The sequence below is a fragment of the Nipponia nippon genome, unplaced genomic scaffold (assembly GCF_047370975.1).
Source record: "Nipponia nippon isolate SJK-2023a ecotype South Korea unplaced genomic scaffold, ASM4737097v1 scaffold_4, whole genome shotgun sequence".
Classification (NCBI taxonomy): Eukaryota; Metazoa; Chordata; class Aves; order Pelecaniformes; family Threskiornithidae; genus Nipponia; species Nipponia nippon.
In genome coordinates, this window is record NW_028262358.1 from 80,524,056 (window position 1) to 80,539,344 (window position 15,289).

Consider the following 15,289-nt stretch of genomic DNA (forward strand, 5'->3'; position numbering starts at 1 on the left):
TAAGAGAACTCTTAACATTTTATGTAATAATGAAAATGTTTCTGTTTTGCAAATCTTCATGCTAAATTCCTTTAACGTGTATCATCCAAAATAGACATTAAACAATTAAAGGGACAACATGAAGTCATATTTAGCTACCTAGTTAATTATATAAAAGGAAGTTTTCATGCGTCAAATCATTTTTTTCATTTTTGAAACCTTTTTTAAATAGAAACAGATTTCTAACAGTAAACTTAGCCATGGTTTGAAATGAACAGTTGAATCACACATGTATGAGAACATAAAATTTATACATAGTCACTTGACGGTAAACAAAAAACCTGAACTAGTCTAGTATCTTCAGTGATGTAAGTGATACTTGGAAGTAAGTGATACTTCAAAAATAAGCAGCTAAATTAAATATTTGAATTTCTGGTTTGATATAGACTTTTATTGCTTTCTGGCTCCAGTAAACTCCACTTTTCAAAAACTCTTCTGCACTGTTTTCAACAAGCTTAAAAAAGTGAACCATGGAAGAACTTCTTTCAGAGTTCAGACAGGGAGAATATTTGTCTGGATGGTACTAAGCTTGAAGAATGAGGACAAGCTAAATTTATTCCAGGTTTCCTGTTCTGTTTTCCCTTTCTCTTTTTGCAAGAGAAAGTTTATTATTAAATAATCCTATACTATGCCAGAGATATGTACACCTAAGGACAATCTAAACGTTATTTGTAATGTAAATAGATAGCTTGCATCTTTTTAACCACGAACTGTCTTTTCAGCAAGAGAAGCTTACTAATGAAAAAAAGCTCAAACTGAAAATACTACAGGGGTTACTTCTCCAAGTAATCCATCATAGAGCTTAATTTAGTGGTTAGTGCTCTGCAGGAAACTTGGGATCAATTTCCAGACCAACTCTCTTGTTCAAAGATTCTGGTATGACCTGGGAGCTTAGCCATGCACACTTGCATTTTGTGACAGACTTAGGCTTATGTAAACGTAGTACAAACAGTCTCTGCAGAGAAGTAGTATTTTGCTTGTCCCAACGGGAAGAATAGTGACAACTGACTTTATTACTGAATGGGGAAGAGCGATGAGGAAAGAAATCAACTGAGGTTTTAAATTTTATGTTGAATCTGTGGGACTGTTGGAGAGAAGTAATAGAGAAAATAATATATTCAAAAGAAATCAGAAACTCGATAAGCATTGAAGACTTACTATGCTGTTTTAGAAATCTGTTGTACAAGTACTCACAAAGGCTTTAGGGAATGCTTATGCTTTCACTCTTTATTGCCTTTTTGAATTCAGGTGATTTGGACATTGCGGGCTGTTCGATTCTTCAATTTTCAATAAGACTTGGGGGGAGGGGGATGGAATACTACCATCTGTGATGGAAGCATTTAGATTTTGTTGTCTGCACTGCAACAGAAAATGCAGATTCCTTACTTTATGAAGAAACATGTGGTGTGGTTTGCTTAGAGCATTTTTATTTTTAACTTTCTAGAGAATATTTATGCATCTGGAAGTTCTGTGGATAGGTAGTACAGTTTTGCAGCAGCAATAAAATGAAAATGTAATGAGGTTCTTTCTGAAATACTTCCAAAATTTCACAGTACTGTCTTTAATGTTGCCCTCAAGTTATGCCTTCACTGTTCCATCATGGTATAACTTGGTTTCTCCCTGCTGAAGTTACCTTTCTGTATCAGGGATGCACTTGGCTCCAAGGAAGCAGCTGAGGGCAGAATGAATCATTCTTGAGTGTTCAGTAATTTCAAAATAAGTAAAAACGCTTCTTTGAGTGAAGTCAGAGGTTTTGGGGAGGGCCTTTTCTCAGTTACCAGACATTTAGTCGGCCAGTTGGATCATATTTAACATTTCAGGAGTTTAGTTCAGTGATTAAAAGCAGTCAAGCAACATATAGTCAGTAAAGAAAATATTGGTTTTGGATAATTATGTAGTGGATATTGGCAAAAATCATTTCCTGACACTTTTTGGTAAATCCATTTCCTATATGGTATTACGCACAATTTAATTCGCCACATTAAAATAGCAAGAAGTTGTTTCATCACCTTCCTGTGCGCATACCTATTCAGAAACATCATTTTCAGACTAGTTTCATTTTACATTTTCATGTCACTCCTAAATTAAGAAAAGGAATAAACTGATAAAGAACATTGCTGTGTATATAGCTCATGGGTATGCAAGTGAAAATGTGTTACTAAAAACTGTTTATTGGCATCGGGCTGTTTCTCCTATCATTGTCTGTTGCTGTATGCCATTCTACACCCTCTGGCTTTTCCTTTCTCAAGTGACCATTGGGCCCAAAGCTTATTGATTCTGAAGCCAAAGAAATCACTTTTCAAAATGCAAGGTACTGCAAGCCACATGTTGTGCAGGTATGATAGAGCTCATAGAGAATACATAAAATGTTTTAAAATAAACATGTAAAACTTACTCATTAATTGCTTTCCATTGTGTCTTGGAAGTTAAATAGCAGTTGGAGGCACCAAAAAGGAATCAGAGCTCTGTTGAGTGAGACACAAAACAACCTATGCAGATGCACTACTTAGATTATGAGAAGACACAAACAGATGATAAGCATACTTATCTTGGTGGCCAGGTAGCAAGTTGAGCATGTTTTGTATAAACTAGTATTTTCAGTGTTTATAGAAATCATTAACTAGTATTTGCAAGTGATGATGTGTAGGCAGAGTAGTAGAGGTAAGCTGCTTTTAAATTTGTATATTGTGATCTGATATACGGACAACAAATGATATGAAACCTTCTCTACTCCAGTGCTAATAACTAATATAACTTGTCCTGAAGTTTGAGTGGTAAAGATCATAGCTGTCAGTAATTAGAATTTGCCTTTACCTTTTTTCCTCTAAAATATTCAAAACCTAGGAAATCATATATAGCAGAAAAGCTTATACAAGGAACTTTCATTATTGTGAAGTCAAATACTTGAAAATTAGGAAATAATAGACAGTTGCCATTGTAGGCTTCTTGAGTTCTCTTACTCATCATCTTTAATTACATATGATCAAACGAGGGATGGATGTGGAATGGAAGGAGAGTAGAGGAAATTTATATTAGATGTAAGCTTGGATTCTATTGCAGTGGGTGGTCTTCAAGTACACAGGAAGATAGTCTCTGCCAGAAGGTAGTTCATCATAAATTTATTTGAGATGGAAAAAAAATTAGATGTGTCAAAACCCATAGGGCATATGAGGCCAAAGAAATCCAAAAATCCTGTATTGCACATTATACAGATGTAAATACATTTATTTATACATTCAGATAAATACATTTGTTTTATACGTTATTGTCTCTTTGGCAGATGTACTTCAGATGATGGGACGTGCTGGCAGACCGCAGTTTGATGACCAAGGAAAAGCTGTAATTCTAGTTCATGATATTAAGAAAGACTTCTACAAAAAATTCCTTTATGAACCTTTCCCAGTGGAATCAAGGTAAAGATAAAGCAATCAGAAAAGCTGATCAAACCATAAACAATACTACAAATGAGGGACAGAGAAAAGTGAAACAAAATTGCTGTGCCAAATATCTCCTAAATATTAGGGTCCTAGAGGAAAATAATTTTCAAAAAAATATTATCCATCTTTAGGCAAAAAAATCATTTCTTCCATGAGTTTTGAAGCACTGTTGAGCTCTTTAGTCCATTCCCAGATAATGCTACAAATGCTTATCTGCTTCTGAGTGTTGTCTCAGATATTTGAATGAGAGCACAAACTGTTCTTCAAGGCCAGTGTGTAGGACTGATTCTCAGATAAATGACCTTCAGAACCCTCTCTGAAATTCTGTGACAAATTCTTAATAGGAAAAAAAATAAGTGAGTTTCTAGCACTTTTTACCTAGAATACTTGTACAATTATAGATATCACATTCTTTGAAATCTCACAAGTTCAAAAAGAAATCTGCATGGTGTAAACTATTACTAATACACTTTCAACACATCTTTCACTTCAAAATTGCAATATTTTTGTCAGAAATGTAGAAACACCACCTTTTTGCAGCCTCTCTGAACTTAGTTGATATAAAGTTTGCTGTCCAGCACAATGTAACTCAAGCCTCGGTTTTGATATTTATAACATACTTAATTGTTCAACGAGAAGCAGAACTAGTTACATCGGTTTCCTATAGATGCATGTTTCATGGAGGAATTCTCAGACATCTAATAAAGTATTAGCATTACTGAAAGCTTTTCTCAATGATGAAGAATTCACAGGATTGTTCTCCTAAGGAAATTTCATCCCTCAACATAAGCGATAATGGGACCTCTATCTGACCAGGAAATTTGTAGGAGCTTGAGAGTGCTATCCACCTGTGAAATGTAGTTGAAATGGGCTGGTGAATTTGAAGTTTAATTTCTGTGGTGCACAGACAGACATATAATTTTTGCAAACAAAGAATGTGGAGACATGAGCTTCATTTCCTTAGAAAACCACACTTTTCTTTTTTTAACATACAAATTTCACTTAGCACAAAAGGCTAGGAGTTGAACTTCTTCAAAATGATAACTAAGAAGTCGAAAGAGCAGTGTAATTAAAATGTTGATGATATATCCAGACTGTATGGCACTAGCATAAACTAGGAAATCTCTCAATTCATTAGTAAGTGGTGTTTCTAAATTAAGAAACCGTATCTTCAATATAACAGTAGTAATTGCACCTTGTTCCTGTTTGGAATACTATAAATATTCTGTGTTTCTAGTAACTCATTTTGTGTGTATATATTTACTTTGTAGTTTGATATATCCCATCTTTTACTATAAACAAAGAATATTTGATAAATTTTCAGATGATGATTCACATATTAATAGCAATCTTGTTAAGTGCTATGTAGGTTGTGATCCAATTAACTTAGAGTTGTCTTGGTCTCTTTTGTGATCAAGTATTTGAAGTAAGAGGCTTCATAGCTTCGAAGAGAAACTGCTTGGGGTTTTTTGGAGGGTTTTTAGTTTTTAGAATGCTTTCGCATCTGTTCTACCAAAGAGCAGATTTATCAGCTTTGTGTAGTATTTCCAATTTGTAAAATTAAACTTCATATTCTTTTAATTAAAGTTTTTTCTAAAAACCATTGTCTATGTTTTAGTTGTAAGACTTGAGTACACAACTCGTATGACACGCCTTGTGCTCTCACTGATCATGGGTCTGAAATACAGCACATTAGAAGCAAAAGAGAAAGCACTCCTTATTATGGCATAGCTATCAAATCATCTGTCCAGTTTCTGCTGGACAGTCTGGGTGGAACATCTGCAGTTCTTACCTTCAGAAGTGTGTGATCAGTGGTAAAGAGCAGTAAAGCAGCTACTCATACCAAATTATTCTTTACTTTTAGCAATAGGGAAAGAACAGTAGGAAAAGAAAAAGGATTATAATACCAGAAAAATTAGGTTGATCCTTAAGGATATTTGCCATTCCCTGATTGAACTCCAGCCAGGCATGATCTCATTAGATACCCTAATGGAGGTCTTTGTTCCATTTAATGACACTAAACAGTATTTTACTTTGTAAGAATAATTTTAAACTGCTTTTGTTCTTCTGTGTTTCTGAGTTTAGATCTTTCTGGGTAAAAGTAGCAGCTTTTTTTTTTTTTTTACATTGGAAGAAGATGAGGCAAAATCTGGGGGAAGCAGTTTTGATGTAATTTTAATAGCCCTCAAGTATTTGTCAAGTATTAGCTAAGCTATTGCCACTGTTTCATTTCCTGTTTGTCTTTCCATATGATCCTGTATTGGATTAAACCAGTGTGATCATATGGTCAACACACAGTATTCAGAAGTTACCACTGACTAGCTCCATCTGAATACATTCCATGAATGACTTAAACTTGCACATTCTTGGTTCAATCAAAAAATAATTTGAGCTTCATTCCGCTATCATGTAAAGAAGATGACTGACCTTGCAATTACATTTCCCCTTTTTCCCCCTCTTCTCTTTTACTGGAAGATAAATATATAATATTTTCAGATTAAAAGTAATAAACCTTTTAATGCATAACTCTACAAAATATATTACCTGTCTTTGTGATTGTAAAGTCAGCTAAGTCCTCTTATTTTCTGTTCTTCAGCTTGTTAGAAGTGCTGGCTGACCACTTGAATGCTGAAATTGCTGCTGGAACTATTACTTCTAAGCAGGATGCAATGGATTATATCACCTGGACTTATTTCTTCCGTCGACTTATAATGAACCCAACGTGAGTATAGAATACAAATGCAATTTAATCTAAAGGTAACTTGAGGGTAGAGTTGATCCAAAGGTGATCCCACTGCTGTTGGAGCCTAGCATACTTAGCAGTCTCCAATGTAAGAGCATTACTGGCCCACACATGGAATAAAACTTGTGTGCACATTTTTTTAATAATTTTTTTCTCTAAATATAAATGGATTTCTTGGCAGATAATTTTACAATTTAGTGACAACTATAAAACAGCCTTATTGAGAGGGCTACATTGGCATCCCTAAAATAAAACTCCAGATTATCACATTCCTTTAGGTATTGTATTTATAATGTGTTACTTTTTTTTAGCTACCACATTGATATGTCCTGCCCAGTTTTCTGTAGAAAATCTATTAAGACCTGGATTTTCCTAATAAATGAGAAAATAGCTATCAGCTGTTTCTCTGTGATAAAGTTTACTTTCATTAGGGGATCCTGGTGAAACCATGTGTGCAATATTTTCAATGATTGTTATCATCCTGCCTAGCTCCAGCTGGTATGCAGATCATTCTGAGCTGTTCCAGCAATGTAGCTTGCCTTTGCCACAACATTGTTTTTGGTAAATGGTATGTTACCTTTCATGTGATCATTCACCCACAAAAATAATGTGGAAAATAAAGAACTGGGCATTTATAGCACTAAATATTTCTTGATGTACTCCAGAGTGTTGTATTTCTGAAATCATGTTAATGTCCACAACATTTGGCTGAATTTTCAGCTGGGTTCTTTATGGGCAACTGCTGGTGGGAGCCTGCAGGTGATAAAATAATTTCCTTTAATTCTTTTTTAGTTTTCATTAGTTTTGAATTCTGCATCTACTCCTATGCTGAGAATCTCCCACAAAACAAAATTTCCATCTAATGTTCTTGGGAAATAAAAAATGCAAAGTGTTAGAACTGCAAACTAAAGAAAACATATTCGATTCTCTCACTTCATAACTAACAAAATGAATACATTTATGTGGAAGGTATTTCTCCCTTGAGAGTGACAAACAGCTAAATTCTGGTTTTGTCTAGGTTAGATAAAGCTGTGTTTAGTTGTATGACTTTGGAATTTACACATGATCCATACTACAACTAATGTTAAAAACTGTGCCACTGCAGGCACTATTCTTTTTTAGTATGAAGAATTAAGTAATGTTATTTTAAAATGTGTTGCTCTTAAATTGCTGTGTTAAAGGGATTTTGTTGATTTGTCTTTGGCAAGCTTTGATCACATGGTATCAGTGGTAGGCAGATTTTTAAGACACAACATATAGCCCAAAGGTAAGTGTAGAATATAGAAATTTAGTCGTTTGATTTAATAGGCAAGCTCTTCCCAATATAAAAGAAGGTTCCCACTGGAGTATGAGGTTGGCATGTTTACTGATGGTCTTTTTTTCTCAGCAGTTTCTTTAATGTGCAGTGTTACGGAAAGCTAAATCTGAAGTTATCACAATAACTTTTAAGGAAAAGTTCTGCTATTCTGAGAGGATTGTGTGAAGAAAGTTGGGGAGGGGGGGGTGGAAATCCCACTATATTTCCTAGTGAGATGCAGAGGCTTTGTAGTGAGAAACAAGACGAACAGATCTTGACTAGTCATGTTCATAACGGCAGGATAGGAATGCATATTTAAGTTTCTAATGAAATTGGAGTCTTTAATTGGAACGCCACACATGCAGGCTGGAACAGTTCACAAGTTGTGCTGCTTCACCCCCTGTCTCATCCACATGGAGGTACTCAGCATTCCTTCTGTACTCAGTCATGCAAGGAGAAAAATTAAGGACATTATTGACTCTGTCAAAGAGGCCACTTCTAGATACCAAGTGCAAATGCAATGGATATGCACGCTTTCCATTCTTTGACATGACAATAAATTCTATTAAGTTTCGTCCAAAGTTACTAAACTAGCCAGTTAGTAGAGTCCAGTTCCTGGACCTACTATCTGTGGTATTTTCAGACCTCCTGCAAGCCAAGCAGTTCCAGTGTGGTCAGTGTTTGAATGAGGTACATCAAAGGAAAACTGAAGAGTTTTACGAAGAGAAGTCAGTGATAGTTGAGATAACTTTGAATAAATTGCAATATAGTAATGGAGTTTACTGTGCCATAGATGAGCATATGAAATGATGGATATTACCAAACAAGAACTATTTGTGGTCCTTAATAATCCAAAGGTTTTAGGGTTTATTTTTTTCACAAGAGTAGGAGCACAGTGGCTGAATTCTGGTTTGCGTAGTTACACAATACCTACTCAGTGTCACTTGATACAGTGTTCTTTATCATGTCCTGCCCGAAGCAATTTTGTTGACTTTCTCTCCACTGTGAAACAAGAACTATTTTCCAGCCAGCAGGTGATTGTACCTTAGCGATGAATAAGTAATTCCCATATGCATGATTGCTAAATTGCCTTGGGATTCATTGGCATGAAAGTCATTGCATGTGATGCTGTAAATCCCCAAAATAATGGGCTTAGATAATATGCAGAAGATTTATATTCTCATTTATTGCCAGTTTTAGCTACTTGTATATTAAAGCTGCATAAACAAATCTAGGATCATTGTATTCCAATCCAGTATCATGAAATGCCTTACTGAATGCCTACAATTTGTACTATTTAAGTAATGTTCATCTACCTTTGTTGTGAGATAGAGATCAAAGTATCCTTTTGCTCTAATTGTCCAGGTTTCTTCTAAACATGCAGTCATTACGAAAGTTTTTCTGGCACGCTTGAGATAATTTGTTAGACTTGTAATAATGGCTTTTTTAATGGTGGTGTTGAAAATCTTTGCATGTTACAATACTTCTTTTCATCAAACCATTTTAATTTTCTTGTTTGATGAACTCCTGTATCTGAAATCTGTGAAATGGGTTTTAACTGTCTAGTTAAGAGGAGTAATTGAGCTGTTGATTTGGGGGAGTGGAGTAGCCAAGTGCTAGTTTTGCTCAGGGGCATACTGACTAGTCATGTCTTGTTGTTCAAGAGATGATGTGCATATGAAAGGGGTGGCCCAAATAAAACTGTTTATCAAAGTGTATCAGTCTCAATATCCAGAGTTTCTTCCCTGTTCTTTACCTCCACCAAAGCAATTATTCCTAAATGTAGAGGTTTTTGAATCTGCACATTAAGTCAAAGTTCCTGTGCTGCTTCAGTGCAGTACTAAAACGTGTTTTCCTTTCCTCATACAACTTCAGTCGATAGATTCTTTACTTAGTTAAAATCATACAAGACAGATCAGCAAAGTGCCCTGTTCTTTGAAAGGAGCTATTTTGAGAGGCTTGTCTCTCTCCTTTCCTTGGCTAAAATTCCTTGACTATGTCATTTTTTTACCCTTACAAAAGATTATAATCTGCAACTTTCTACAAAAGAGAAATGGCTATGGGAAATATTTTCTGTAAATCAGGTTATGATATTTTCCAGATACATGTGTAGTAAAAGAGAAATAGAAATTTACAACATATGTAAAGTTAAGCAGAATCAGCTTTCATTTGGAAAGTTAATTTTTAGATATTCTGAGAGCACATATCACATCACTGTTAAAATGTGTGTGGTTTTTTATATACTTATGAATATATATGAGAGTCTGTGTGTGTATACATGCACACTTATTAAATCAGTTTTCTGTGTAAATTCCTTGTGAAGACCTGAAAAAATTGTTTTATTAATTCATTCTGAGAATTATTATTAAGGGGGTTTTTTTCACTTTATGTCAGTCCTACGAAGTTTTCTGGAGTGAAAGAATAATATAGCATAAATTACAATTAAATTACCTCAGACTGATGCTCTTATCATCATACATTTATATTTTACTTTAAATTTCCTTTTCTCAGTGTGATTAGCTGAGCATGTCTAATAACATGTGAATAAAACATCTGAATGAAAATTATGATTATATACTGTTCCAATATAGTTTCTGGTATCTAGGTGACAGCTAATATCAGCCAGTCAGGACAGAATAATTTCAGTGACAAAATCAGTTATTCAGAATTTTAGGGCTAGTTTGGAATTATATCAGGGGGGATTACTGAAGAAAGTTAAATTAGCTAAGATTAAGAGATAAAATGGAAAAGTTTGGCAGTAGCTACTAAGAACAGAAGCTAAGAAGGTGCAGGTATATTACACTGCAGTAATTACCAATATCCATATTTCGAATTGGTAAACACACATCACATTTAGATCTGTGTGCATGTATATATCATAAATAACAGCTATAGCCATTATTATGAATTTCATAACAAGAGCTTGTTCCTTTAAATTATTAGGGTCACAGTGATGTGAAAAGTACAGGAATGTGGTTCATTGTATGCTTTTATCACACTATTCACATGAATAAAGTTTTTCTGATTCTCTCAGACTGGGAAGCCCCAGGCTGCTGAGTATTTGAGCTGCCTCCTGTTCCCCAGTCTCCTGCAGTCTTAGGTGAGAATGCAAAGCTGAAGGCCCCATATCTCCCCGTTCAGATAGCAAAGTCACATAATTGTCTTCCTACTCTTGGCTATGATTTACCTGTACAAATTATCTATCTGTTGGAATATATCATAGGAAAAAGAAATGCCCAGTCAATATGTAAGCAAATTTATGTGTGCCTATTACCTCTGATTTCTCATTTTATGAATGCATCTTAGGAGGTAAACTTTCTTGTAAATATTTTAATTAAAAGCACTGCTGTGGAGGCAAGTACTTGCTGATGTCAGAAAGACTGGACTCTTTTTTGATCTTCCTAAATAACCGCAATGTACAATGTACTAAAAACTGATTAAAGATAGCAATGTATCTATTTCTCATATGTGGCATAAGCAAATATATGAATGCAAGAAAATACGATACAAGTAAAATACAGATAGAGATTACTGTGTGCAGCATTTTTGCATGCTGTAATGCATTTTAGCAAGCCAGTTACAGACTCCAGAGACAGTCAGTGATGCCTTAACAACAGAAGTGAGTTGGTGCATTCGTTCATAGCTCTCTGGCTATGAAGGTCCATCAGTTGTGCCATACACTCAGTACCATTTCCATGGTACCATTTAAAGATGGCAGCTGCTGAAGGCCACAAGCTGATGAAAGTAAACACAACTGACGACTGCAGTAAAGCGATTTACAAAAATGACTATCTGTGCTTCCCCCACACTTGTGCATAACAAAATTCTGCTTTCAGGACTACAAAATCTCAGAAAGCACACTTTCTTGCTATCAAGTGAATGCTGTAGCATCATCTTTTTTGTGCATTTGTTTCAAAAGGCCTTCTGGCTAGCAAGTTTTTTCTTTTAATATTTTTGGCTGACTCTGCCACCGATTTTCATTATGTGTGTCACTATTACTACCGTATAATCTGAACATAAAAAACATGGTGCTGTAACAAATGACTTCACAGCATTGACAGTTATAGCAGGACCATTTCAAGGCTGATGAAAAATTTCCCAGAGAGATCTCGGGTCAGGTTTACATAAGCTAAACAGGAAATGATTGCCACCATTCACATTAAATCCTAAATGTTTTGTGTAACTTCATCTACATTTTATGTTCCTGCACGTCTCTCTGTCTTTCTCAGCTGATGAAATTCCACACTTCCTTAGATTAGAGAAATAAGTTCACGTTTCACGGTTTGTTGTTCTTGCTAAGCTCTACAAGGTTTGGGGTTTTAAATATATTATTTAAAAGACAATAAAAAGTTCCTTCAGTTTTTGATTGTTTAAATTTTACATACTTTGTAAATTGTTATGATACCTAGGGTTTTGTTATTGCTTTTTCCCAATGGACTACTAATGGAAGTTAGCCTGTCTAGCCCATGTGCTAGATGCTGTTAGGATAAAACTGCCTTTGACTTTCACACCTCTCAGGGGACAAGTAATTGTTGTGTTCAGCCTGTAATTGTGATCCCGCTGGCTTTCTCAGTACGCTTCTGGCTATTAGAATCATTAAACAACTCAGCACCTGTTAACAGCATTGTAAATATTCAACCCTGCTTGTGTGCAGGTTGAGTCCAATATAGGAGAAGGCTTACAGAGCCCAGCCTCATAAATTAGAGCTTCTGACAAGTCAATTATTGTGAAACTGGGCTTCACTGTGAAATAAATGAAATGGTGTGCTGATAAAAAGGTAGGCTGGCTGTTTATAGCAAAGGGAAAATAATGACTAGATGATTCAATGCAGTGAGCATGAAACTGCATTGTTTTTATTCTTTATCTGTAATTAAATAGTTAGGTAATATAGCTTCATAGAGGAACTCTCATACAATGCAGTTTTTATACTTGGAGCATACCAACATGCAAAATTCAACTTGCATTTATGCCTGTGCATTCAAAATACCGTCTAATGTCACGATACCTTTGTTTTCGCTAATGATTTTAACGTAGTCTTTCTAGATGAATGGCTTTGCTTTTTATTAGGGGAAAATGTGCTGAGTGACCAAGAAGCTCCTGTGGGTGTGCTCAAAATTATATTTACCCCATTATAGATAGTAGTTAAAACACACTGGTACCACTTCACTCAAGATTACAAACCATTTAAGATTTTTCTTTACATTGTTTTATTTGGACTAGGCAGCTATATATTTACTCCTCTGACAAAAAAATTACCAAAATCAGCAAATTTAAAATTCACATGGTTTTTAAAAGGCATTATAATGCCTTTTATGATTATGACTTCAGTGTGAAATACTGCAAATCAGGCAGAGCAGAAGATAAAATCTGTTTGAATTACTGTCTTAAATTTCAGTCTCAAAAAAGAATTTCAGTGTATTGCCCATATCTCTTCCTTTGTTTTATCAGTGTTCATCATCAATGTTGTGGTACTGCAAATAATAGTGCTGCAATGATACGGTGAAAGTCTGCATACCGTGACAACAAAGTGCCTTAATTAGAATCATTTCAGTAGTGTTGTAGTCAATTTAGAGAAAAATACTAATGAATCATTAGCGGTTTAGATGTATAAAAAAAAAAATCTTTTCACATCCTTAAACAAGTTACGTGGTTCATTTGCTCGATTATTTTCAGAAGGTAAATAAAATGTTACAAAGCAATTTCCACTAATAAACAGAATCTAAATGTGTTCGGTGTTACGGTGTCAGGCAGATAAAAAGTACAGATGGAAATATTGACCATTTTTTATCACTATTGTATTACTTCAGTAAATTTAAAAGGAGGCTCATGAAAATCAAGTTGTATTGAAAACAACGTTAGAGTACTTTTTCTACAAATAAGTTTTCTTTGCATAAGGCTGATAATGTATGGCTGTCTACCATACAAAACTTTTTTAGTCAATATAAATATTTCTTTTGGTTTGGTTTGGTTTTGGACAATAGCTATGTTTTAAATATTTGAGATCATCTCAGCATGAATCCATATAAAATATCACAGAGTTGAAAACTCCACTGCCATATATATATACACTTTGTTGTTGTCTAATATAGCTGACTGTTTCCTGCTATCAGAACAGATTTTTTTAATCTTTTTATTATGGTAGGAGTGTTTTACTCCAACTTTACCCAATTATAAGTGAAGATTCAAAGCACCAGAGAATTAACTCCATAATTTGGGATTAATAACAAGAGAAAAAATCTGGAAATGACTGTACTGCTATTTAGCATGCAGGCTTTTTTCAGTTATGCTATTGCAATTCAAAAAGATAAATGTTAAAAACTCTCTTTAAGAAAATAATAATGCAAATCAGATTCTGTTAACGAAACAGTCATGGAAGGATGCTTGTAGTATCTAAAAACGCAATTCCATCTTTTGAAATTTGCTAACAGCAGCATTACAGTAAATGAAATAGAGCTTAAGTCAGAGAATGGGATTCATCTGCCCAAATATAGCATCAACAACTGAACTCATTGTCTAAAGTTCTTTTTTTCCAGTCAGTGATTACATTTCACCGCATCCTAAAGCAGATATATAAAATACTTCAGATGAATAGCATTCTGCAAGAGCACGTTTTTCTCTGTTGGCAGTAAAGGGAGTTAAAGAGACTAACTCAGGTGTAGCTGTAACTATGTAAAATCAGATAAAATGAATCTCAGCACAGTATTTTGCAGCCTGTTGTTCACCTGCACAAAATAACACTGAAAGAACCTACTCTCCATTACAGCATGTGCTGTTGTTTCCAGTGGGGTTGCTGAGTACATTGTAACAGTAGGAAATTTTAGTAAAGCAGCCAGTATGAACAAAGGAGCATCTTTCATCGTTGCAGCAATCTCAGTAGTCTGTTTGTGCAACAGTATTTTACAGAATTAAATAAGCAGGAGAACCTTTTTTACTGTGCTTTTTAACATTTCAATAAATAATCAAATTTTTTTGTTTGCTTGAATTCCACTTTGAAATTGCATGATTTAATTGCTTGTATTCAGAATTTTTAAACTTTCTGAGCATGCTCAGTTTTTCTTTACTGCTCATTGAACTTAATTGTTACTTTCTGAATCGGTGCCTTTGTTGAATCTAGGACACAAGTTCGTACTACATTTTTATCTGGAGTTTTCTAGGTAAAAGCTCTCCCTGAAATTATGTTAGTTTGTGTGAGTAAGAATCTTATAATACAGCTTAAGTTCTGCAGTTAAGGAGTGCAAACTTCAGTCACTGCGTCTTTTTTATATGCTGGCATAACAATATGTTTTGGCACACTTTATAAATATTTTCCTCCATACAGGTAACTAAGAACCATTGTTACTCTATATAGTTTACCTAAACAATTTTACCTGAAAATGAACATGTGAGGTAACCACATTGACAAATACCCTATTCCTTTTTTTAGCAATTTTAACTTTGAGAATAAAATGACACAGAAATATAACAACAAACACCAGCATTTGGATTGGTGCAAGGTTACTTTTTCAAGAGATATCACTATATGTCTAGTTTTTATTTTCAGAGTTCCAGGATGTAAGACCAGTTGCTATCCTTGGTGGGTTTCCTTCCATTTTCTTGAAGTTAAAATACTGTTACTTGTGTTACTATTGCTTGTTCACTTTCATACTTATAGGATCAGGAAAATATATTTATGCAATCAGGAGAATTTTCCCACTAACAAAATATAGCCAGTCCAGTTCTGTTTGTATCAAGCTTTCTATTAATAGACAGATAAATTACCATCTTTCCTTATGT

General features: G+C 34.6%; 1 protein-coding gene across 6 annotated transcripts in view; it reads left to right on the forward strand.

Annotated features, from left to right (window-relative positions):
• Positions 1 to 15,289, forward strand: part of ASCC3 (activating signal cointegrator 1 complex subunit 3) — a 289,170-nt gene that overhangs the window by 232,166 nt on the left and 41,715 nt on the right. For all 6 annotated transcript variants that reach the window (XR_015707982.1, XR_015707983.1, XM_087773468.1 and 3 more), the window contains 2 exons: positions 3,320 to 3,452; positions 6,073 to 6,198. Coding sequence is in view for 4 of the 6 variants with exons in the window: in XM_087773468.1 (XP_087629594.1) it covers positions 3,320 to 3,452; positions 6,073 to 6,198 (259 nt within the window). In the remaining 2 variants the exon portion in view is untranslated. The remainder of the gene's footprint in view (positions 1 to 3,319; positions 3,453 to 6,072; positions 6,199 to 15,289) is intronic.